Source organism: Pseudopodoces humilis, chromosome 7 (assembly GCF_049639895.1).
Source record: "Pseudopodoces humilis isolate 2021_Gansu_Grassland_sample_001 chromosome 7, ASM4963989v1, whole genome shotgun sequence".
NCBI lineage: Eukaryota > Metazoa > Chordata > Aves > Passeriformes > Paridae > Pseudopodoces > Pseudopodoces humilis.
In genome coordinates this window covers 24,575,393-24,599,942 of record NC_142206.1, presented here as the reverse complement: position 1 = coordinate 24,599,942, position 24,550 = coordinate 24,575,393, and the positions used below count along the sequence as shown (strand labels likewise).

Genomic DNA, 24,550 nt, shown 5'->3' with positions numbered 1-24,550 from the left:
ACTCAATGGGGGTGATCTAAAAATAATGCAATTAAAACCAGTAAATGATGGTTTCCTAGGTTTGCCTGCCTATGTTGGAGCCAGTGGGGTGCATTTTCAGCCAGTCTCCTACAACTGTCAGAAGTCACCTAAGAGCAGGGAAGGCAAGAGTTTTCCTTGTTTCCAGGACTTCAGGTGCCCAGGCTTTGAGAAAATTGCTAAATATCCTGAGATACTTGGAGAAAGGAAGATCTAGCAACTGTTCTCCCTGTTTGCCACACAAACCAGAATGTCTCGTTTCTCTAGTACATCTTTTCCTAGAAAAACTGGCTGCTCGTGGCTTGGATGGGTGGTCTCTTCAATGGGTAAGAAACGGGCTGCATGGCCAGGCCCAGAGAGTTGTGGTGAATAGAGCTAAATCCATTTGGCAGCTGGCTGATAGCAGTGCCCCCCAGGGCTCAGTTTTGGGGCTGGTCCTGTTTAACATCTTTATTGATGACTTGGACATTGGGATTGATGGCACCCTCAGTAAATTTGCAGATGACACTAAGTTGTGTGGGAGTGTTGATCTGCTTGAGGGTGGGTAGGCTCTGCAGAGGAATCTGGACAGACTCATTCAATGGGTTGAGGACAACTGCATGAGGTTCAGTAAGGCAGAGTGCTGGGTCCTGCACTTGGGTCACAACAACCCCAAGCAGCACTGCAGGCTGGGGGAGGAATGGCTGGAAAATTGCCCAGCAGAAAAGGACCTGGGAGTGCTGATCAGCAGTGGCTGAACGTCATCCAGTGTGTGCCCAGGTGGCTAAAAAGGCCAACGGTGTCCTGGCCTGTATCAAGAAAAGTGTAGCCAGCAGGACCAGGGCAGTGATCTCCCCTCTGTACTCAGTACTGGTGAGGCCACACCTTGAGTGCTGCATCCAGTTTTGGGCCCCTCACTTTAAAAAGGACACTGAGGTGCTGTCCAGGTAGAGGGACTGATCTCTTCTACCATGCCTGCAGTGAAAGAACCAGAGGAAATGGCCTTAAGTTGATATGGGAGATTCAGATTAAGTATTAGAAAAAAAAAATTCATTGTTAGGGTGGTCAGACATTGGAATAGATTGTCCAGGAAGGTGGTGAAATCACCATCCCTGAAGGTGTTAAAGAGGCATCTGGATATGTGCTAGGTGATATGGTTTAGTGCTGGGTGATTATGGTTTAAGGGTTACCATGGTACTGCTGGGTGGATGTTAGGACTTGGTGATCTAAAACATCTCTTCCAGCTTTGTTGATTGTGGCTGATCAGTGGATGTTAGGGATGCACAGGTGCAGAGCCACAGGCAGAGCGTTCTTGAGCACTTCAAAGAGCCTCTTTCTTAGTGATGCTGCCTTTGGCCATGTTTCATGTTTCATGTGTTAGGCTGCTGCTATACTCAAGTTCTTGATGAATCAAAAGCTGTACAGGAAATGGCAGCACCAAAGGGACCTGCTCAGTATGCCAATGATACACAGGTACTCTGGGACAGAGGACCCAGGGACTCTACTGCTTTGCCTTGCTGTGGCTAACCTATCTACCCCACAGTCAGCTGCAGAAACCACATCTCTCCCCACTTCTGTTTCCTTGCTGGGTATCTCTCTAGCAATCATGAGGGATTTGCTCAGTGGGGCTTACAGAAGGCAGCTGATAATTTTTATTTCTTTATTTCAGATCTCAATCCATGCATGAAGAGCATGGCACACTTGGCAGCAGCTGTATGAGACTTGTTGATTCAGGTGGTCTCTCCCCTCCTTTTTGCAAGTTGAGAAAGTCACTCTAGGGGCAACTACATTCACCAGACTTCCCCTAAAGTAGTTCTTGCTCAGCAAGAGGGCTGTTGGCTGGCCTAGGTGAGCTCTCCTGAGGCTGGGAGAGCAGCAAGACCAGTTCCCAAGAACAACTGCATGCCCAAGTGGTGTGGACAGTGTCAGCCTCACCCAGCTTTCCTGCATCCTGCCCCAGCTTCATGCACTGCTTGGGCAGGGGAGTTCGCTGCCAAGAGTGACAAGTCTGTGTGTGCCTGACAGCATCTGTTGCCATGGCAATGCGTATTTGAGCCTGAGCCGAGTTGCATCTTCCCTGAAGTTGTGAATTGAGCTTAGCTTTATTTATTTAAAACCAACCATAACAAGTGAAAGAAAGACAAGAGACATGTTACAAATCCCTTTGCACAGGACATAGCCAAATGAGTCAGAGGCACTGCAGGCTTTAATCAGCTCACCTGACGTCAAACCTCTCCATCAGAGGAAAGTGCCGCCTGGAAATGTCAACATGCCCAAATGGAAAGGCCAGAAGGTAAATCTTTCCCTGTGCTCACTCACTGAGAGGTAGAGAACAATTAAAATTCAGCCAGTTCCCTAGACACATCTTAATAGCACTCTGATTGAACGTTTTTCTCCTCCTGGTCCTGTCCCATTCCTGCTGTTTGCTGCCTGGAGACAAGGCCTATTGGTTTGAAGGATCTTTCTAATGTAGCATTGAACCCCAGTTCCTGCAAGAACAAGGTGTTACCACCAGCAACAAAAAAGGGTTCTGTTGGAAAATTTTGTCACTGAAATGACCTCTCCCACGAGCAATGAGTTTACCATGCCATGGTAGTGGTTCTCAGTTTCACACATGTGAATGACCAGGGGTAAAAATAGCAACTTAGCTTGGACCTATGCCAGTTGTCAGCAGAAGGTTAAAATGAGGAAAAAAAGCAGCAGGTAAGAAGAAAAAGCATCCATTTTTTTTGCCAGAGGTGTCAACCAACTGAGGGTAGGTCAACACCAACCCTGACAGATGCACTGCAGCAATAGGAAATGGACATGGGCTGTAATAGATGCATGACCTGCTGGGAAAAACCCTCTTGCATCCTTTGGAACAAAACACATACTTTGGGGCCCTGTAATACACACAAGGTGAGCCCCCAGTTTTGAATACAAGAAGCCTATTCTTGAGTGTATACTTAAGCTAGGTGTGCAAAAGGGAGAGGGGTCAGCCAAGGACACCTATAGCTTTATGTGCCCCTTTGACAAACATCAAGCTAGGAAGCCTAGGAAAACCATCCATTCCAGCCCACTGGTGATTGCCAGGGGTGACATGCAGACATCCGGGAAAACAAGCACCCGGAGAAGGAGGAAGGAAGGAAGAATGTAAATGCAAACCACACCACTTAAAAGCAGGGCAGCATTCCAGTTCCTCCAAAGTGCTCCCCACACCCAGCAGTGTACAGCAGCCAACCTGGTGGGCTTCTGATCTTCCCAAATCACTTAACACTTCTCCCCCTTTTATTTTTGTCCTAAATGTGTTTTGGTTTGGTGGCTGATCCTGGCTATGTGCCTGAGACATTACATTGGGGTTGCTTTTCTCTAGGAGATGTCTGTAATGAAAGTTTCTTCGACCGTTTTCTCTTCCCCTGTAGTGAAAGTCTGTAATTACCATTGAGGGGTGAGGCAGACAGCATTGAAACAATGTCATTTGAACGGGGGTGAGACATGCCTGAATTGCTGGGTTGTGCTTTTCTCTTCACAGGATTTCTTATGGATCTGGACCTTGCTTTTAACCCTTGGCAGTACAGGGAACATCATCCTCCCACTCCCCTGACCAGCCTGTGTGTGCTGTATCTGCTTGGTTCTGACCAGGACAGATTCTGTTGGATGTAGCCAAGATGCAAGTGTCCAACTTCTCTACCATGCCTGAGGGGTCAAGTGGCACAAATCTGCATGGATTGCACTCTAGTCATTCATGTGGGTAACTGGGAGTTTGGAGTTGACTATGGCACATATAATGTGTCAAAGCAGAGTTGTTGCCATCCCTTGCCCTGACTCATCCAGTCCTGATCGAGCAGCTCTTCAGCTGCCTCCTGTACCAAAGCCATTTGCTTCCCACTCCTTGATGCAAGGTATTTTCTTGGGGTAAAATTCAGTCAGAGTGTGCAGCTCTTCAACTTTCCTAGGGAGATTTGAGTTGTAGGAAATGGTCAGGAAAAATGAGGCACTGCATCCCCCTAAGAATGACTTTACAGGTTGTCTCCAGCCCTGTGAAGTATGCCTGGGTCCCTTTTGCAAGCAGGTCTTGCAACCATGAAGGCTAAAAGCCTAGTAAATAAAAAGTAGTGCGTAGGAAGCAGAGGTGGCTACCCTCTTCTGCTGTCCTGCAGTTTCCCATTCACAGTGTCTTCAAATGCTAACAAACTGCTGGAAGGAGATGCAAACCACAGATACAAACCACAAACTCCCTCATACTGAAGCTACTCTGCACCCAGTCAGCCTGAAAGTTGTCTGATTCTCTGGCAATGGGAGATTGCCAGCCTATGCTCTTTCTGAGGTATAGAGCAGGAGGGGGGGATTGTGACAAGGCAAAGGAACAATCTTAACTTGCCATGAAAAACTAAGGAATTACAAAGAGACTTTTCTTCCTACATCAGTTACTTCCAAAGTGGTGAGTTTTCAGTTCTCATATTTTGTTACAGTACCCATTTACTATTTGGGGGCTTTACTTTCTAACATACTGGCAGAAAGACACACAGCCACAGGCAGCTCAGCCACATTCCCAGGAGGCAAAAGGAGTTCTGTGAAGGGATGTTCCTAGGGTCCGGTGTCTTGTATTCAAAAGACCTTTCCTTTTCCTAGGTCTTTCCTCCTTCCTTGTCTGTCACTTGCTCTTTGTTTGCAAGGCTGATTTAAATCTATCCAAGGGCCCCACGTTTACCCCAGAAAGAATAATAATTGCAGTGCTGAGCTCTGTGGCTTCCCTTTCATTCCCCACATAGCATTAGGGTGCTCACTGAAACCACAACATTCATGGATCCTTGCCATATGAAAACATGCAATTAATATGTTCTTCACTTTCCCCTCTACTTCCTAAGCAAAATGGGGGGAAAAAAGCACAAGTTGGGTGTATATTTCCTTATGACACACGTGTGTGTCTGATCTCTGCAGGCTCCAGCATGGCTCACACCTACCTGGATTTGATGGTCACTGATGAAGTGAATCTGCTTGCAGGCAGACATTTGATTTTATGTTCTGTGTAGCTGCACACAAAGCAACATGCAGAACACAATTCATTCCCTCTTTCGCTTGTGGCAGCAGACCTATGAACATTCTGGTTTCACAGGTATTACCCCCTTCTCTGTTTTTAGCAGAGCTACAATGGATGTGATCTCTGTGCTGGCTCCCCTCCCTGTCCCACTGCTGCTTGCTGGTGGTGGAAACAGGTGTGCTGGGTACCTGGCTGGGAGTGTACACAGCAGGAGGAAGGAAATGGAAAGCAGCTGAAGCCAGCTGGAGAGAGAAGTTTGTGTGCAAGAGTTTAAACCAGCCGCTGGAAGGAAATCAAAAGGTAGACGGAGTTCCTGGATGAGGCAGAGCTGTGAATCAGAGTGGAAAGAAAGGGTCCAGAAACTACAAGTCCTTCCTCAAAAGTTACCTTTTTCTAGAGAATGTTTTGCTGTATCACTCCCTATCTTGACTTTTTCCTGGGTTTTTAATTGTCCCATAAAAACCTAAGTGAAGAAATCACAGCCAAAGGGTTGGATACATAACTACTTGTGCCATCACACATGACCCACCTCCTAAGAGTCTGTCTGGGGATTGTAGTACCTCTTCTTTGAACTAGGCTGAAAGACCCATTTCCATCCTCACCTTGTTCTCAGTTCCTGCTTCAGGAGCAGAGGGGACCTACAATGCAGCAGTTTCTCCCTCTGTCCGTGGTGCACAAAACAGTGAGCAAAACCACACCAAAGCGATATACAGAGAAGTAATCAAATCCAGAGAAAAGACAAAGCAAAATGAAGGCAAGACTGTTGCAAAGAGCTACTGAAGGGGCCAAAGTATGGAGCCTGCATGACTCCAGAAAATCTTCATGGCTAGGAAGACAGCTTGTGGCAGAAGCTGTCTATTCCATCCATATGAACACCAACACTGGAAAAATAAGTAGGACAAATGGTATCTTTCACAGACTTTAAGTAAAAACTTGTCTTTGGTGGCAGTCCTAAAGAGCCAGCCTGACCCCCAAAACAAAGCAGTTCTAACAGCATGAATCATTCCCATACTAACCATCCAGGCTGCAAATGCTACGCAGATGACCCTTCTGTAACAACAGAGCCTGCATGCAGCAGACCAAAAATCACTGACATTTCACCCTACATTCCTCAAGAAACACTTGTCCTTGAAGAGTCTGTGAAACCTCCTGGCACAAACCTGGGTGGGGGAACCAAAAGCTTTGGCCTGACTTGTAGCAGAATGGCCTGGATTGCTGTCCACGTGTTCAAGCCCAGGGCCTGCTTACTTTGTCTTATGTGTCCTGCTCATAACAATGAAGGGTGAAGGCAAAGCAAATGCAAAATGAGAGACTTGCAGTTCTCACTGCATGGACACGAAGGCAAACAGTGAGAACAGGACCAGGCAGGATGGAGCACAGGAGAGCATGAAAAGAAAGTAATTTCTTATGAGAAATGGACTGATGATTCACTTCTCAGCAGTGATAAATTTAGCTTGGTTGGTCATACATGTGTATTTGCAGTACCAAATATTGTGAGGCCAGGAAGACTTACCTGTTGTCAGTTTGACTTGTTCACCCTGAACATACTTGATTGCTATTTCAATCTCCTGCTGTAATCAGATTGCAAATAAATCTAATTATAAAATCAGAGAAAACTGGGTTGAGAAGGAATTTGAATGATCATGTCATTCAGCCCCTGCCCCAAGGTTGCTTTCTGCTCCACTGTATCTATGTCCAAAGAGAACTTGGTTGAAAAGATGCTCTAGTAAGGGTGATGCACCACTCAAGCGTTGCAAGTGCTGCAGTAGCCATGCCTTTGCTTCAGCAGTGCTGCTCAGCCTGTCCTTTTCCCCCTTTGCTGCAGGTACCCATGACCAGCTGTAGCAACACATCTGAGTTTTTCTGAATTGTAATCACCTCCCCTCACCTATCAAGAATTTACCTGTCTCCAGGTCTCTTCTGGAGCACAAAACTGCTTTCCTGAAGAAATAACTCTCCTTTTTGGCTCCAGGGGACCAGCAAGCAACACTCTCTGACCACCTAGATGACATTTCCATTGCCTTTAGTGAACTGCACTCATGTCTGACATAAGGCAAATGTTCATTTCAAAGCTCTACACAAATGCTAGGGATGGGGGTTCCCATCAGAGCTCTCCAAGATGGGACAGAGCAGCTTTCCTGTTCAACACCAAAATGCGATATTTATTATGATTCTTCCTTGCCTGCAAAGGTGCAGCAGTGATAGGCAGGGAAGCTGCATCTGGGCAGTTACACTCAGTACTAAAAACACTGAATAGAAGGGTTTCAGACCAGGCTATTTAATTTTTTTTCTGAGATATTTTAATCTCCAGAATGGATTTCACAGCTCCTATCTGACTGTGCCAAAGCATTTTGCCTTCAGAGCACAGACAAACAAGTGAGGTTTACTTTGCTTGACCTTTTCCGATGACACTGCCACCCATGCTGTGCAAACCGTAGCTGACACCATCTGAGCTTCCTCGGCCTGAGGATAAATACAGTGTGTGTCCTGAGAAGAGGCTTTCTTGTGTTAGCTTGGGTGAGGCACTGAACCAGAAACTCTTGGTTTCACGAATGAGTCTTCATAGCTAGGGAAGCGATATCTGTGTTTGGTTAGTGGCAGGAGGGGAAGCTGCCCCTGCTGTGGCTCTGGCTGTGCTCTGAGACCCTGGCTGTCACTCCATTGCTATGGCAGGATTTGGTCTGTCTACCCTTGCAGCTGAGAACCCTGCTGACTGGGATGTTAAAGGAAATCTTCCCCCTTACTTGGAGACAGCTTTACTTCTTGCTGAAGGGTCTGGACATATTTCTTCTTCCCATCTTACTGTGGCAAAGGTTTTCATGTTCCCCCCTTTAAACCCACTGGCATCCACATTAACAAAGAGGTTACTTTACCATTCAGGAAGTAGGAACAGCATTATTTTCTCAGCACAACTCCATCCTGGCTGAATTTATGTTTCTGACCTTTTACCCAAAGGCTCTTTACACTTGACTGAAACATAAGGTAAAAGTAAATGTAACTGAAAGAGCTCATTGTGTGCGTAAGTATAAAGGCTTTTGTGTGCAGGATGTGGCTGCTGGTGCAACCAGTAGCCAAGGAGCACCTTGGGTTGTGCTGTTACTTCTGACAGCCATGGAGAATGGGGAACAAGAGCCTGGATGGATGAAAACCCCACGCCCAGTTTAAGCACAGGCTCCAGCCAGCTTCAAATCAGCACTTCTTTGCCTTCTCACCGCTGGCAACGTCCGGCCAGGTTTCCCCCAGGAGAGATGCACTGCTGTCTTTGGGTTTTTTCCGCCAGATGCCTGTAACCAAGAAAGCCCCTCCTTGGAGCTGGGACACTCAGTCTGTTCTCTGTGGAGCCGTGAAAACAGAGAGAGATTAATAAAACATCAGGGTTTCTTCAACGGGATTATTATAAGTGGTTTTCCTGAGTGTTGGTTGGAGTAATGATCAGAGAAGACAGGGATCCATAATCCTGTTTATCTGAAACCATATAATCTTCCTGATGCTCTTTAATGGTGCCCAGCTCTTTAATTACAGAGCAGCCGCATGTGCTGCTGCAGCCAGGCCTACCTGCAAGCCCACTGCGGGGAGCGGGGAAAAGGAGACCTCCCTGCCGGCTGCCCTTCAGGCTCCCATCCCGCGGAATGCCCATCTTTCCCGGCGTCGCTCCCCGAGGGATGCAGAAGAGCCACCAAAGCCGGCCGGCTGCTGAAAGGAGGGTTTGTTCAGTTCGTCAAACTGACACGGCTCTGCCGGGGACCAGCACCGCCCTCGGGTCCCTGCGCAGCGCCGGGAGAAGCACGGGAGCCCCGGGCAGCCACCGGCCTCGCCCCGCCCGGTGCTGCGGGGGCTGCCCGGGAGGCGGGGGCGCTGCCTCGAGGGGGTGTCTGCGCGGGAAGTCCCGCCCCGGTGGCCCCCGGAGAGCGGCGGGGGCGTGCCGCGGCCGGCCCCTCGGCAGCGGGGCACTGACAGCCGCCCTGAGCGGCACCGGCGCGGCGCTCCGCTCCCCTGCCCGCCCCGCGGTCGCTGCCGCCCCGCCGCCTATGGGCCGCCGCCGCCGGGGGGCGGGCGGGAGCGTGCGGCCGCAGTGAGCCCGGCCGGCCGAGCGCGGGGGGCGGCCGAGCCCCGGCACCGCGGGCACCATGGACAGTATCCTGGAGCCCTTCCCCGCCGAGCGGCTCTTCCCCGCCGCCGGCACCGGTTTCCTCGACTTCGGCGACTTCAGCGAGGCGGACTTCCTCAGCAATGTGGTAAGGGACCGCCGGCAGCACCCCCGCTCCGGCGGGCCGGCCCCGGCAGCGGCGACGGGACACGGCGGCGGGCTCTGCTCGGTCCCCGCCCTGCCCCGCCTGCCCCCGAGGTGCCCCGGAGATGCAGGGAGCCGGGTTCCCGCCGTCGCACACGGCCAGCTCCCCGCTGGACTGGCCCGGCCGCTGTTACCCCGAGGAGACCCCGCCGGGGAATCTCAGGGCTGCCCTACACTATGGTTTTATGAGCCTGACGGCTGGGGAGAAGTGCGCGGTGCCAGGCGGGGGCTGTACGTCCTGCCTGTCGTGTGTGAGCTCGGGCAGCACCGGAGGCACCGCCGGTTGCCGCCGGGAGAGCTTTGGGCTCAGCGCCTCCTCTCTCCTTTGCCTGTAACTTTTCCTCAGAGTGGCATTTGGGAGAGGAGGCATCTATCGCCTGGCGCTTTAGCTGGGCTGATTTACTTTGGAGAGAAGGGCGAGGGGGAAGAGTGACTCGGGAGGAAAATGTGTTGCCAGTCTCAGGGAACCAAAGGGGCATTGTTCACCTCTAGGGAAACTGCCCGGCCTCTCCCAGGAGTCAGGCGAGTTCTCAGTCCAGCAGGTCTCCCTGAGAACACGCACAGACTCTTTGCTGTAGAGCCCGAGCTTTCCATGGGAGTTTCCATGGGATCCTGCAGCCCCTCTGCCAGGCAGGACCCAGCCCTGTGGCAGAAGAGGGAAGGTCCCCACCCCAGAGGTGCTATGGAGTGAGGGTATCCGGCGCTGGGCAGCAGGGCACTGCCTGAAGGAGAGGCTCCGCCAGCCTGTGAGCGGCTGCAGCCGTGGGACAGTGTGCCTGCCCCGGACAGAGATCTGAACAATGGCTTGTTACTCCCCTTTCACAGTACTGGCACCTCCCGTGTTCCCGGTGTTAGCACTGTGAGCGTCTCGGAGGACTGTCCTTGCAGTGGGAGCAGGAAACAGGGAGAGGGTGAATCCACTGATGAATCCACTTCTGCTTTGCTACACAAAAGATGTCTAAAGCCTTTTATGTTGCCTCCTTTGTGAGGGAGACGGTAGAGCTGTAGAATATGCATAAATATTAAATGCACTGCACCAAGCAGAGGCACACAGGCTCTGGGAAAGAGATTATGGAGGCAGCCCCATCCCTCAGAGATCTTGCCAGCTGCTAATTTCCGAGATAGCTTTGTGCCTCAAGGACTGATTCCATTGGGCTCTACCAGAGGCAAGAGTCCACAGTGTTCAGGCAGACCTTCCAATGACACATCACCCCAAGACTGAGCGCTTGCCTTGGCTGCTCATATCTGAGAGACCTGTTGCTAGGAGTTTTGTGCTTTCCCTAATTCTGAACACATCCAGCGTGGATGAAGCTATACTGATAAGAAGTGCTTTATGCCAAGACCATTTATTCCTTTACCAAAATGAAAATAGTATGTATTGCCACCTTTTACCAGGTGCAACATGGGCTGTGGTCAGAAGTCAGGGAACACCTAACCAGTATAGGTGGTACCTTTTTATAGTTAAACACAACTTCTGCTTGCAAGCAGACTCTGTGAAAAGGAAGCTTTTGTGTAAGAGTGCCATCTGGTGCCACCTGCCAGGACAGTGTGTTTAAAGTGTGTGGTGGCTGTGGGCAGGCTGGCTCTGTCCTGCCTCATTTAAATGGCTTTTCTGCTTGGAGAGCTGCTTCTGGAAGCAGCTTGCCCTTCTCTTCTCATTTAACTATGTTGCAGTGACTCAGGCATCGTTGTGCTCAGCTGACAGCAGAAAGGCGCTTTTTTTAAGGCTTTTTTTTTTTTTTCCTGTGGATTTTTTTTCCCAACTGCCAGCACCACAAACTTCTGCTGGAGTGAGTCAAGCTGAAACCTTCTCTTCCTGCAGATGATACATATGAGAGATTCTGTAGCCACTTCTGGCCTACCAAATCTATTGGTGATACAAAAGCCAGAATATAAAATACATCACTCTCTTTGTTCTCACTCTGCATGACAATGGGGAGGATGGAAGAAATACACTTGGATTTTCTTGCTAAATGCAGCAAATCTCCTGGGATCTTGCAATATGTGGAGAAGTTCTTTTGACATCACCGTGCACAATAGCTCACAAAGTTGCCAATGCCTTTGCTTCAAAGATGGGCAAATTTTTCCAGATATTATTCAGGAGGCATTTTTCTAAAAACGGGCCAGGAATTTCAGTCATAAAATGTCAGTATGAAATTTTTGTGAGTAGGATTTCCTCTTTTCAGAAAGGAAGCAGAAAGAAAAGATGGATGAACCTTACTGCAGAGTCTGTGCTCCTTTGGGGCAAGAATTGCGTGTGTCTAAACTATTCTCTTTTCCACAACCTTGGCAGTCCTAATGAGTCATCTTGGTCTTTAAAAAATGGTTCTCTGTATTGTTCATCTGAAGCTGTGACAAAGAATTAATTAAAGCACATCTGTAGATGCATCTTCAGAAAGGTCTGTGTGCTTGCAACAGAAAAAAAATTTGTGTGGGGGCTGCCTTTCAGAGACATCTTCCCAGGCTGTAGGAATAGGTTGACAGAAACCTCATGAAATTCTACAAGAACAAACCCCAACTCATGTCCCTGGGATGGATGGATGGATGGATGGATGGATGGATGGATGGATGGATGGATGGATGGATGGATGGACCCACCAGGGGTCATGGAGGACTGGTGTGCCCCAGAAGCAAAGGCAGCTAGGAGCAGGAGTGACGTGGTAGATAGACCCAGGGAAGTGATTATCCCGTTTTTCTTGAGAATAAAACTGTCTTGAATACAGTGTCCAGTTTTGGGCTGCCTGATAACAGAAAGACATGGATAAATCTGAGTGCATCAAGGAGGCTGTCACCAAGGTAACTGGGAGATGGAGAATTTCTCCTGTGAGGACTAGCTAAGGGAGTTTGTCTTCTTCAGCTGGAGAAGAGGTAGCTCCAGGAGGACCTAGCAGAAGCCTACCTGCCAGGCTCTTTCATAAGTACATGGCAGGAGGATGAGTGGTCATAAACTGTAACGGGAAGTTTTAGACTGGGTTTAAGGAATTGATCTATCACTGTGAGGATTTGGGGGGTTTATTTTTTGAAAATCTCACAGAGAGTGGTGTCTACTTGTTTATTGGAGGAGAAATCTCCAAAGGACACAAAATGTATCTCTTCACTTAGCTTCTGCTAACCAGACTTACATAGGATGGCTGCTAACAGCACTGTCAGTCTCTTTTTGCTTAAGAGACCACATACTGCTCTTGAACTTAGGCAAATTTACTCATCTTTTTCTCCCAGAAGGACCTACCATATTACCATAAGCTAATCCTTCATGCAGTGCCTGTTTATCAATTTCATCTGTGTCCTGCCCAGTCCAGCATTTATGATCATTTCTGCAAGCAACCATCTATTTGCTTACGGACTATTACAACTGCACTCAGAGAGCTCTTACTTTCTCATTCAGCTCTTATCAGTGCTGTGAAACTCTTCAAAAGACTTATCTCGAGTCAGATTCACCACTGTGCTTCACTGGGTTGTGACACTTGATGTCAGAAGGAAGCCAGAATAAACCAACCAAACAGGAGTCATGTGTTTCTTTTTAACTCAGTACCCCAGTGGGTTTGTTCCTTCCCTCTGCTTCTGTGTTTTATAGTGCAAAAAACACCTTCAAAGATGACTTTGGATATTTATGTAAACACAGCTTTATTTTGACTCTATGCTTTTCAAAGCATATACTTTACCTCCTTCAAGAGACATCAAGGCAAGAAAATAGCCCGCATGCTCACTGAGGTCTCCGCTGTTAGAAGCTGCAGAATGGCTGTTCAGGCTGTCTCAGAAGTGCTAACCCAGCTCCTCTGGGGAATGCACACTAACGCACTCTTTCACTGTGTGATCCTATAAGCCCAGGCAATGTGACAATTGGCATTTTCTGGGGCCTACAAAGGGGCAGCAGAATGGGAGAAGAGCTGCTTGTCTCAGTGAGTTTGCTCCTTGAGTGCAAACTGGGTGTTGGGCTTACAGTGTGCTCTTTCCTTTAATATTGTCCCAGCCTGCAGGAGGAGGAGAGTGGCAGGACTGTACATAGTGAGCAGGCTGAGAGTGATGCTGGTGCAACTCAAAGGGGAAGTTTCCTCTGAAGATGAAGAGAGGCTATTCACCATGACTTTCACAGGAAGCCTGCACACACTTTTACTCCTCTTATGCCTACTGCAGGGACATAAATAGCACTTAAGTGGTGCTTAGGTGTTGGACTGACCTTTGGTCTGAGTGAGTTTCATGCTCTGTAAACTCCTTCTCACCATCTCAGTGCACAGGGAGAATGGAGAGCTCAGGCACATTTGGTCACCCACTTTGTATACTTTGCATGTGAGGCTGGGTCTCCAGGACTGATGGCAATCTCTTGTGGCGACACATGCAGCAAGCATTTTGGCCCTCTATTTCTGTGCCTGGTAAAATTTGGTCAGTAACACATTTATGGTTAGTCTGCCAAGTGCTGGATATGGAAAGGCTGTTTTCTTAAATTTTTTCTTGGAACTTGCCAGCCGGATTACTGTAGGATCTGCAGCATAGATACAGACAACTGATGGGGCCATCAGACCTGGCCTGATGGAAATGAATCCAAACATAATAGTTCCTATAATTTTCTATTTGATTAGTCTCTTTAGATCCATCTCATGGTTTCTACACTTCGTGGTCCCGCTGCTCCTTACTATCTCATGGTGGGACTTACACTTGCAGAAGTGCTACCAGCTGAATGAAACCAGAGCTGAACATGTGTCCGTGGATCTCTGAGTCTGGGTCTCTGAGCATCATTGCCATAGAGTCACCACCATGAAAAATGTTTCCCTTTTGGTAAAGAAGAGGGAAAGAGACTTAAACTTCATTTGGAAGACTCTAGGTGAATACTTTGTCCAGAGACTGGCTTATTTTTGTGTCCTATCTGCCAGGAAACTGGTAAACATTTGGGATACTCTTCCTAAATAAACACATTCATCTGTTGGGCAACTGCCTACATCTGCTGGGAACCCATTGTCCTAAATTATCATCTCAGCCGAAGTGGGAGAACCCATTAACTGTGCTCTTGGGCCAGAACTAGGAGAGAGGCTGCAACTCAGAGCAGGAATGCAGGAAGGCATATGTCCAAAACAGGGTTAAACAGTGGAGACAGAGCCATCATCTTGGTGGGGAGAAGCAGGAAGGTCTTTGGTGAAGTGCTTGCAGAGTAAACAAAGGGAGGGTTTGGCAGGAGGTGGAAGCACATCTGTGCACACAGTCCACTCCTGCAGAGGGAGGGTGTCATCAGCACCAGCTGGGAGATGCTGGAGTTGTGTACTGCTCAGTCTATGTCTGCTAGGTGTTCCTCATCCCCTATGGCATAAGGCAGCTCTTTAATGCCACCACCACCACTTTCAGAGAGGGACAAACATGAGGTCTCATTTGTATATTTGTATAAATCACACTGTAGAAAACCTCTAAGACTGCCCCACTGCACCTCCTCTTGGTACCAGTACAAGTGGACAAGCTTGTACTGTGTGGTGGCTTCTGAATTTAATGAAGTGTGTTGTATTCATTGATGCAAAATGTCTTCTGCTGTTCAGAACCTCATCTGGTACTGCACTGGTCCCATCCTCTGCTGCTCTGGTCTCATCTATGGCTGGGGCTGTGCTGGTCCTATTGGTGCTGCACTGTTCTTGCTGAAGCCTGGAATGGAGCAGTCTCTGGTAAAGCAGGGATTAGGAAAGAAGAGCATTTTCTGAAGCAATCCCTTAAAGGGGAAATTAGAACTAGGGATTTCATAGCCAGATTTGTAGCTGCACTATTTAAAATATGGCCAGGCTGACACCTCTGTGACTTACTGCTGCATTTCCTCTGAGGAAAGTTATTCCTCTGCTTGCTCCCTTTTTCCCTCAGCATTTCTCCCTAGGTTTTAAGGTAGTATTTAATTAGCATTTAGTAATTACTTATTTACTATTTAAAGAATTCTCAGTGTTAAAGGAAAGAAATGAAAATGCTTAACTCTCTGGAGCTGTCTTTTGGGATGGCCACATGGCAGATCCTCTGCACATAACTGCACATAAGGATTGTTCTTGATACAGCAATTTGATTCTCAAGACTTACTTGTTCCAGTGCATTTCAAGGAAGGGATGAGTCAACCCACTAAAGCTTATGCATCCTTGTCCTGTTGTGGACAGCCCACTGTAAGAAACCAGATGGTTCACAAAAGCCAATTGGTGAGTCCTTGCTGCAGTTACATGAAAACAGGTAGAGCACCACCAATGAAGCAAACCATTATTGCTCTCCTAAGAAATGCCCAAAACCTTTCTCTTGGCCTAATTTGGCTCAGAGATTTTACAGGGAAATTCCAGGTCTGTGCAGCAAGGTTCAATGCAGTCACCTGTGCTTCACAGGCAACCTTGTGGCCAGCATTGTTCTTCAGATCACATGTTTGCTGGAGGAGCCAAGTGTGTTAGGTCCTCAATTCCAAGTTCATGTTAGTCCTGGGGTTACTACATCCTACCAGTCTAAGCTTTTTGCCAGGGACTGTATTTACACATCTGAACTGCTGGGACTTCATGTCTTCACATGGGAGATGAGAAGTGAGAACAAAGGTAGAACCAAAGCCATCTTTCTCAGCTGACCCCCATGCTGGCACCATCTATTTCCTGCTGCAGCAGGTGACTTCTGTGCAAGCAACCTCAGTGTAGTCTGGTATCCTCTGACTGAAATAATTGATCCAGTTTTCAGCCTGGCACTAGGACAATGTGGGTGCTTGCATGGAGCTCTTCTCTTACTTTTTTCCTGTATCTGGAGCTCAACTAGTGTTGTAAGTTGTTAGGTGTTTCCTTGGGTTGGTGTCTGCATGTTTTGCAGCGTTCCTCAGAGCAGAAATAGCTGAAAGGTGGTGAAGAGCCAAGGGCATGGCCAGAGTGGTAAGGGACTGCAAGTAACATGCTGAAAGGTAGGCTGTGTCTTTCAACCCAGTTGTTCCCCATGTCTGTCATGCACTGTTGTCATGGAGTTACTTTACCTTTAAGAAAGTTTAAGTTGCTGGGATCTGCCTGGCGTCTTTTCTCCTGACCAATTATCGGTCATTGCTGAGAATTGACAGCAGTTTAGGCCATTGAAAAGTGGGATCAACTTGTGAACCCTACCTTAAAGTGTAAAACCAGAGCTCTCTTGGTTCTCTTTGTTTCCTGGCTGGGAAGGGTGGCAGAGCTCCAGGCCTCCCGTTCCCTGCCCAGGCCATGCGGCCGGGCGGGGACTGGGCTGGGCCCAGCGTCTCCCGGCCGGGGGATGCGGGCCCTGTGGAGGGGGTTTTCTCCGGGCTCCGGCCGGGCCGGGCCGAGCCGATCTCTGGCTCGGCTGCAGGTTTTTTGCTGTGGCTGGATTCACTGGAGACTGCTGAGTGAAGAAGGAGAGAGGGCTCTGGGCCTGCAGCGGGCTGGGCGCGGCGACTGCACTCTCCAGAGCAGCCATGAGGAACTTTCCATCGCAGACGGCTCCAGCTCCTGCACCGGCCGAGGCCACAGAACTACCTACAACAGCCTGGGCAAGATTTTAAGTCTTTCATTACCCAGATGAGACTTGCGGATTAATCTTTTTATCCAGACAGAGAAAAGAGAGTGATCAACATGAAAAGAGACTTTATAAACTACTAGTGACAGGAAAGAAAAGAAAAGGTAGAGAATTAAGAAGATGCTTTAATTAAGCTGAAATATCTTTCTGTTAAAACTATGGAAATGGACAATAAGGTCTTGAAAACGCTCCTTTAATTCATGACAGTATATAGGGAGGAATAGAGTGTTCAAAGTGTAAATTTTGAGTAAAAAGTAGAGTAATTATGGTACAGTGAAGTGCTGGAAGATTTGAAGCCTTGAGAGGCAATGAGAAAACTGTTTTCTGGTGAAGCTCATGGAAACAGATGAAGAAGACTTTTTGCCTTTGAATAACTTATCCTTAAAAATCCCATCCCTAGACTCATGGCCCATACACACTTGGGATGTGAAAATGGAAGGAGTGGGCTCTAATAACAGCAGCTCTGGGCAGCTAACATTAGAGCAATGGAAAACTATAAGAAAAATAGTTTTTCTTGTGAGAAACTCCATAAATTAACAGGAAGAAACTTCTGTTTCTCTATAAAGACTGGTGAAAAGACTGTAGCAAGAATTGGGACTGTTTTAACCATCAAAGTTCCAAAGGTTTTGTCTCTTTTGTCATGTGAACAAGGGAATAGTGGGTAGACAGGGGATGAAAAGGTTTTTCTGGAAGTTTATTCTGGTGTTCTTATTGTAGTTTGTCAATAAACTTTCTTTCTTTTTCCCTTTTAAGTTTTATGCCTGTTTTGCTCTTGTTCTAATCCATATCTCACAGCAAGAAATAAGTAATTTTCTTAGTTATTGGTTTAAAACCACGACAACTGTTTACATCTATCTAACTTATTTCCAGTTGCTCAAAAAAACAAATTTTACTTCTGCTTTTCCTTTGCCTTCCTACTTCTGATTTCCTGGTTATATAATTCAAAGTTTTCTTTTCCTGTAGTTTCCTGATCTGACCCAAACACTCCAGCCTCTCACCCACCTCTTCTGACTTCTTTATCCACCTTCTTTTCTCTTTCTTTCTGTCTCTCCTTTGACTCTTATTTTCTTAAACTTTTACATGGCTATCTGCCTTTGAAATCATGTGGTGCTGCTCTGGTCTGGTTTGTGTCCAAGTGATAGATGCTTGACACTTACCTTGACACATTAATTAGCCAGAACAAGGTCCCATGAATGTTCGAAGTGCACATATCCACATACTCTTCCACTCCTTTCTTTCTTGTTCTATTTTATATTCCCACTTTCTAAGACTGAAGAAATTCCCCATACAGTACTGTGCAAGGCTATTCTCCCTGAAACTACTACATAATAGTACTGGAGTAATTAGTACCATCTTTAGAGCTCAAAGGTGATGCCTTGTGTGAGGTCATTTATTATGATCACTGTCCAGGCTGTTCCAGAGGAAACTCACCCCTGACTACCTCGGCAAAGTTGCTTTTGGCTTCTTTACACTGTGACTTTGTCTTGATTAGGAAAAATGTTCATTTAGGTCAGTCTGGCTGACCCGATTAGCAACGCCTGCTCAAAATGCAGTTAGCATTTTTCCTAGAATAGATGTAAAACATAATGCTTTCAGCTGAGCAATTTGTGCCAGGAGTTCCCCTGCAACAGGAATGTCAGGGCTCCCTTGGGAGGAACCTGGCAGCTAAGGCTGGAGGAATACTATAACTTGGGCCTGACACCAACTGTGTTAAACAGGAGGGAATTGGATGCTACATTGGTTGTGGACATTCCTACTGGATTGTCAGCATTCCTCCTGCAGGTGAGCTTTCTTAGATCAATGTCCAAACAACATCCTCCATGCTGGCTCCCCACCACAGTGTCATGGGGTCACTGGCTCCTGCTCTCGATGGCATGGCACATCCAGGGGGAGCATTGCAGCTCGAGAATAACCCATCTCTGCTGTTCGAGGCACAGGGGGTCTACCATGAGAACCTGCTCTGGCTCTGCAATATTTGCAGCCCTCTCACTACCTGGAGGAGGGCTTTCCCCTCCAGAAGGGGGAAGAGGTAGAGGGGGACCAGGATGAAGAGTAGGACCCAGTTCCAGAGCCTCAAGAGTTAATTGTTGCGTGTCAGAGCAGTTGATGTTAAATGAGTCTGCTAAATCCATGACAGTTGAAGGAAGGAGCTGGGCAGGTGCTTTTGGCTAAGCTCACTGCTGTCCCGGGGGGAGGGACTGCAAGCCAGGCAGCTCAGGGAGGAGGAAACCAGCTCTGACATTTGTTGATGGAAGGTTTCTTTCAAAGACTTTTCAGTCTCTCAATCTGAGAGCTCTTTGCCCAGAGAGTGCTGGAAATGTGGCTCTTCTTTCCAAGCAAATGTGGCAGACTCTCAGAGTTGATGAGGTGCTGTTGAGCCACAAATACTGAATTGCCAATTGAATGATTTGGGTTTGTTTTTGTTGTGTTTCTCCTGTCTTTATGGACAGTGCTGGAGCGAGGTTGTTCATAATGGGAGAAATATAGTTTAGTCCTGGCTCTGCCAGTTTCTTAGATCCTCAGGGTGTCACTTGCAGTGATGCAGCTTTTGCTCACAGTAAAAAAATGGACATCCTCATTCTTACTGTAAAGAAGCAATGTCATCAGTGAGTGAAGCAGATTAACAAAAACTAAGACTGGAGTGGGGTTTTACTAGTAAGTATCTGCCAGGAAAGGTCCATAGGAGCTATTACTTTGCTTCCCTGGTTACAATATTATTCAATGACTTTGCAGCTACACATGATATTTGCCACATTTTCAGTTTGGCTGATCTATTCTCCACTGATATCCCAACTATCCTTCACCCCTCTCATGTTCCTTATCCCTCTGGACTGCACATGTGTCTCTCTATCTGACCTCAGATACTTCAAGCTAATCCAGAGTAATCTTTCTGTGTAAGTATGAATGACTGCATTGGTCAGCATCAGGATTTAAACTAAAGTACTTTTGGCCCATGCTGTTACTGGCTTTATCACTCTGGGTCTTACTGAAAACCAAACAATTTGTGCTTTATAAAAACAGTGAATAGGCTGTACTCATACCTCATCCTCCACTGTACAACCAGATCCTGGCTCAGGCACAATACCTAACTTCTCTGTCAGTTTGGTGCAACTTGCTGAGAGCACCCTGTTACAGTTTTGCCCCAAACTGCTGCATGGTCAGTGCTGGGCTGAGTTCTCAAACTCCCAAACTATTTCTCCGCTGGTTTGTAAATGCGAAGGAGGTAACAAGCAGAAAATACCAGAATGTCATGGCTTTATCAGTCCCTAAAAGGACATTCAAGACCCATGTCAGTCCCTTGTGCTGCTCAGTGCATGATTTTGCACTTTCCCTTTCTTTGGAGGTGCCTTTTCTTCACAGTAGCTCTGTCTGGCCTGCTGTAAAGTTAGGATCACCATCATCTATTGGGAGGAGTGATGCAGAGGTTGCTTTTCTATTCTCTTCTCTTTCTCCTGCTCTTCAGTTTTTGTCAAATATAATTGTCAGCAGTCCAGCAGCTGGATTAGCAGTAATTAATGAGCAAATGGCCTGCAGCCCTTTTTCAGACCTGGCAAAGCACATACCTTTCACTTTTTTCTTACATGGTTTTGAGCTCTTTTTTTATCATGCTGGGAGAGAGCGGAGTAGCAGCAGATGCTGCTCTGCTCAATACTGGGGAGTGAACAGAGGCTGCTGTGCTCCTTTCTTTGCTGCTAATTAGTACCAGGGTGGTAGGTAGAGGCTGCTAGCTAGGACAGCAAAACTGTTTTCTCCCTCCTGTTGTAGCTGCAGCCATAGTGAACAGTCAGTAGCAGCTGTAAGCAGCTGGGGTGAGCTGCAGCAGAGCAGGAGCAATGCTGATTTCTTAATTTTCCTGCATGCTTCAGGCTCCAGCCTTTGCAACCTCCTCTTTGTGACCTGGAGTTGAAGTCCCAGGTGAGATGAAGGCACACATTACTGTGTCAAGCCCAGAAGCCACACAGTGTGGTGAGGTCACCCAGCAGGCTTAATACCTACAAGTAAGTGCCAGAGACCCATGTCCAGACTAGTTGCTCATCCACTGGTCTCAGATGCCTTTCTGATATTTGATGAAATTGAATTACACAGAGTTGTCCAAGGATTTATTTACTTCTTCTGGGAAAGAGTATAGGACGCCAGAAAGAATGGAGCACAGGGAAAGAAAGAGGGAAGAAAAACCCAAGATGAGAGAGGTAGCTATGCAGTTAGCATTCCTGAGCCATCTGGACCTGTTGGCATGGCCCCATCTGGATGGGCTCACGTGTTCGTCCACAGCATGATGTAATCTTGATTGTCCAGCATTTGATTTTTCTCCTTGTGCTGGATGGCCTCATATCTAGTGCATGTCTGGAGCGGGCATTTTGATTTCCTGTTGCTATTTGTGGACTTTTCCTGGCCGATCCTCAAGCACAGCTGAGGCGGTTTGCATTCCTCAAGCAGAAGTAGCAATGCCACCCTGCCAGCAGGAGCAGAGGCCAGCTGCAGCCAGCCTGCCAGCCCGGGAGAGGCAGCCCTGCACAGGGAACCAGCTGTGGTTTGCACCATGCTGCAGCTGGAGAGAGAGTGACACCTCTGTCTGGTGCTTGGACCATGGCAGCTGAGCTCCAGAGTCTGCTCAGCCTTCAACACCAGCACAGGGAGGGTTAGTGAGACCACTGCTCCCAGATGTTCATGGGCTTTCCTGCCCTGCTGGATCTTGCAGCAGAACAGGAGGAAGGAGAGTTTTACTTAGACCCAAGACCTATTACTCCCTTTGGGACGTGTGAGTAAAAAGCAACTGATGATCTCAGTCTGTCTTTACAAATACCAGCACCAGAGAACACCAGGCCTCTTGACTGCCCTGTGAAGCAGGTGGGCTTCCAACCACATAGGAAGGGAGGCTAGGAAGGTTCTGGTCTGACATTGCCAAGTACCCAGACTTGTTAGTCTTCCACTTGTTAGTGGAAGGCCTGTTGTCCCCTTCCCTCCATCACTCAGTGCCATGTGTAGGAGGCAGTGCAGTCTAGTCACAAGTATTCACTCAGGTTGCCACCATGTTCTGTGGGAGACTGCCATGCCTCACCAAGACTGCCATGCCTCACCAAGACCAGCCATCTCTTTTTTTCTTGTGTCCTTCCTAGCACATGAAATGAAGAAGATTTGTACATCTGCCTCCATAAGAGCACACTGTTTGAAGGTCTTTAAGTCACAGGAGCCACACAGGAACAAAACAGCCTTCTTCTCTACGTAAAGTCAACGTGTAGAAGGGCAAACAGTCAAGCCATAGGTCTCCTCCTGCTTTTAGAATCAGAGCAATTCCCACCGTCTCCTGCATGGCTGGGAAAGTCTGAGACACTCAGAGGATGAAGATGGGATTTCTCTAACATGTACCACTGCTGCAAGCAAACTTCAAACCCAGCAATATGAGGGCCTGCTTCAGATGATGCCATTCCCCACTCTGACTCAAAATGTGGGTAGCTGAGTGATGATACATTAGGCAACAGTCTGACCTGAGCATCCAGTACTCCCTCCCTTACAATGCCTCATCCTATCCACATGACTCCCTTAGCTTTGTTTCCTCCAGGGGCTTGGGAATGGGAAAATTGAGGGCAGTGACCCCCCAGGGAGCAAAATTATTTTCAGTGGAGAATCCTACTGCCTGGTTCAGAAATCATCCTGTTTGCACGCAAAGGGAGCAGGGCTTTGCTTTCATAATAACCCAGGCACAGCCTGTCCACCAGGGATGGACTCCCTGGAACCACAGAGCTGAGCTTTTCCACCCAGCTCAGCTCTGTTGAGTGAGAGAGTAGCTCTGGAAAATGATTGCCTCTTTTTAAACCCATTGGCAAAACTCTTGCATCTCTCCTGGGAACAGGCCAGGGATTCTGAGTCACTGCTTGAGTGGGTTGTGGCCAAGGTAGTCGTACCCAAGATATTAAGTGAGAGAGGAGAGACCCACCCAGGAGTGCCAGCAGAAAGAGAAATAGTCATGACCATAATTAATAATAATATAATGATGAAAAGATTCAGAAATGCACTGCCCACTCCAAAAATAAAGTTTGATGACAACTCAAATGTTGTAAAGAAAAGAGAGGAAAGAGTTGAGAAAGACCGCCAAAGCCTGCATGTCAGCTGCAATGCAAGGAGTCCTGTCCAGCTGGCCTGGGTTCAAAGAGCTCCTATTGTCCAACAGCATTTCCAAGACACCATTCAAAACTTTCAGAAAATGAACCCAAGATGCAGGGTGAGATTTATCACACAATAAAGGCAAGCCAGATGTGTGCACCCTTTCGGAGAAAGACAGGAGGAAGGCGAAGGAAGAGTGAAGCAGAGGGGTTATCAAGCAGCAGAGGCATGAAAGAAGGGGTTGGCATGAAAAGGCCTGATGCTGTGAGGATCCAGGGAGGAGCAGGGGACTGGATCTATGCTGGGACACAAACTGGGCACTTGTGAAAGGTTTCCTGTATATTGAGAGCACCATACTTGGGAAAATTCATTTAGCATCAAGGTTAAGGGACAAAAAGGGAAAATCTCACTGATTTTTTTTTTTTTTTTCTTTTGCTGCACATAGAACCATGATGGATACTACAAGATTGCTTCTTGTCCAGAATAATATATCTGCAAAATAAGGCCCTGTGTGAAAGAATGTCCAGAAGCCAAACCACTGTAGATTTTTTCTTGATTTTCTAAGGTTCACATGGTCTTCATTATTGCTTTGCAGCACTGGCCACCATGGCAGGGCTGTAACTTCTTTTGCCACAGGAATCGCTCACTTCCACCTGTGATTTGATTCTGTTAAAATCTATTTAACATAATCAAATAATAATAATAATAAAAGCAATTAATTACACAGAAAGATAATTTAATCTTTGAATATGATGCTAATATGGAGTTACATGAGTACAACCTGCCATCACTAGATAACTCCTCAAGTTTTCCCTGCCTGCAGAACAACCTGGTATGGCCATGCCATACCACACTCCACAGATGAAAAGGTGACTTAGATTTGCTCTCAGGAAAACCTATGGTAGTAAGGACTTGTTCATCTAAGAGCAAAAAGCCTGAGAAAACATTTTGGAGGCTTAAGCTAGAGAGTCCCTCTTTGCAGTGACTCATTTGTTTGGTGACTGTATTTCTCTTCTACAACAGTTGGTTGTTTTTTGTGGTTTTCTTTTTTGTTTGTTTGTTTTTGGTTTGTTTTTTTGGAAAGGTCTGGATATATGTGGAGCTTTTAAACTGAGCTCAGTTGTAGATGACAAATTTGAAGGAGGAGGCACTCAGCTCTCTAAGGAACCATATTTGATTACCAGAGTGGTTCCTCTAAGCCCTAAAGCACATGAGGCTATCCATCACCTTCCTTATCCAGGGATATTCAGAAAATGGATTCCCAAATCCACCAGCTTCCGCAGAGACCACCCCAATGCTGGGGTGCAGATGTCTGTTTGATTTCAGACACAGGAGCTTTCACAGCAGGAGTTCAGGACATAATAGGTTTCCTGGCTTCAAAGGAACATGGGATCTTTTCTTTTCCCAAGCTTCTGACATTACTTGCCTACATGATACCATGTATCTCCACATTTCAACTTCTTTTTACCAGCTAGAGGGTCCTTAGCTGCTGGGCCTTGTTGTGGAGAAGTCTGGCTTGAGGAAGGGATAGCTGGAGAGCCAGGTGTTGGAAAAGGGTTTACATAGGCTTAATTTTCTCCTTCAGCTGTGTTTTTCATCCCATGGTTGAAGTGACTGCCTGGTCTCTGACCAGTTGGATATCC

At 47.3% G+C, this 24,550-nt stretch overlaps 1 protein-coding gene across 3 annotated transcripts in view; it reads left to right on the top strand.

The window, feature by feature from the left end:
- Positions 1-9,101: 9,101 nt before the first annotated feature.
- Positions 9,102-24,550, top strand: part of CREB3L1 (cAMP responsive element binding protein 3 like 1) — a 46,620-nt gene continuing 31,171 nt past the window's right edge. For all 3 annotated transcript variants that reach the window (XM_088058345.1, XM_088058346.1, XM_014251908.2), the window contains exon 1: positions 9,102-9,252. In XM_088058345.1, the coding sequence (XP_087914471.1) occupies positions 9,145-9,252 (108 nt within the window). In that variant the 5' untranslated portion in view covers positions 9,102-9,144. The remainder of the gene's footprint in view (positions 9,253-24,550) is intronic.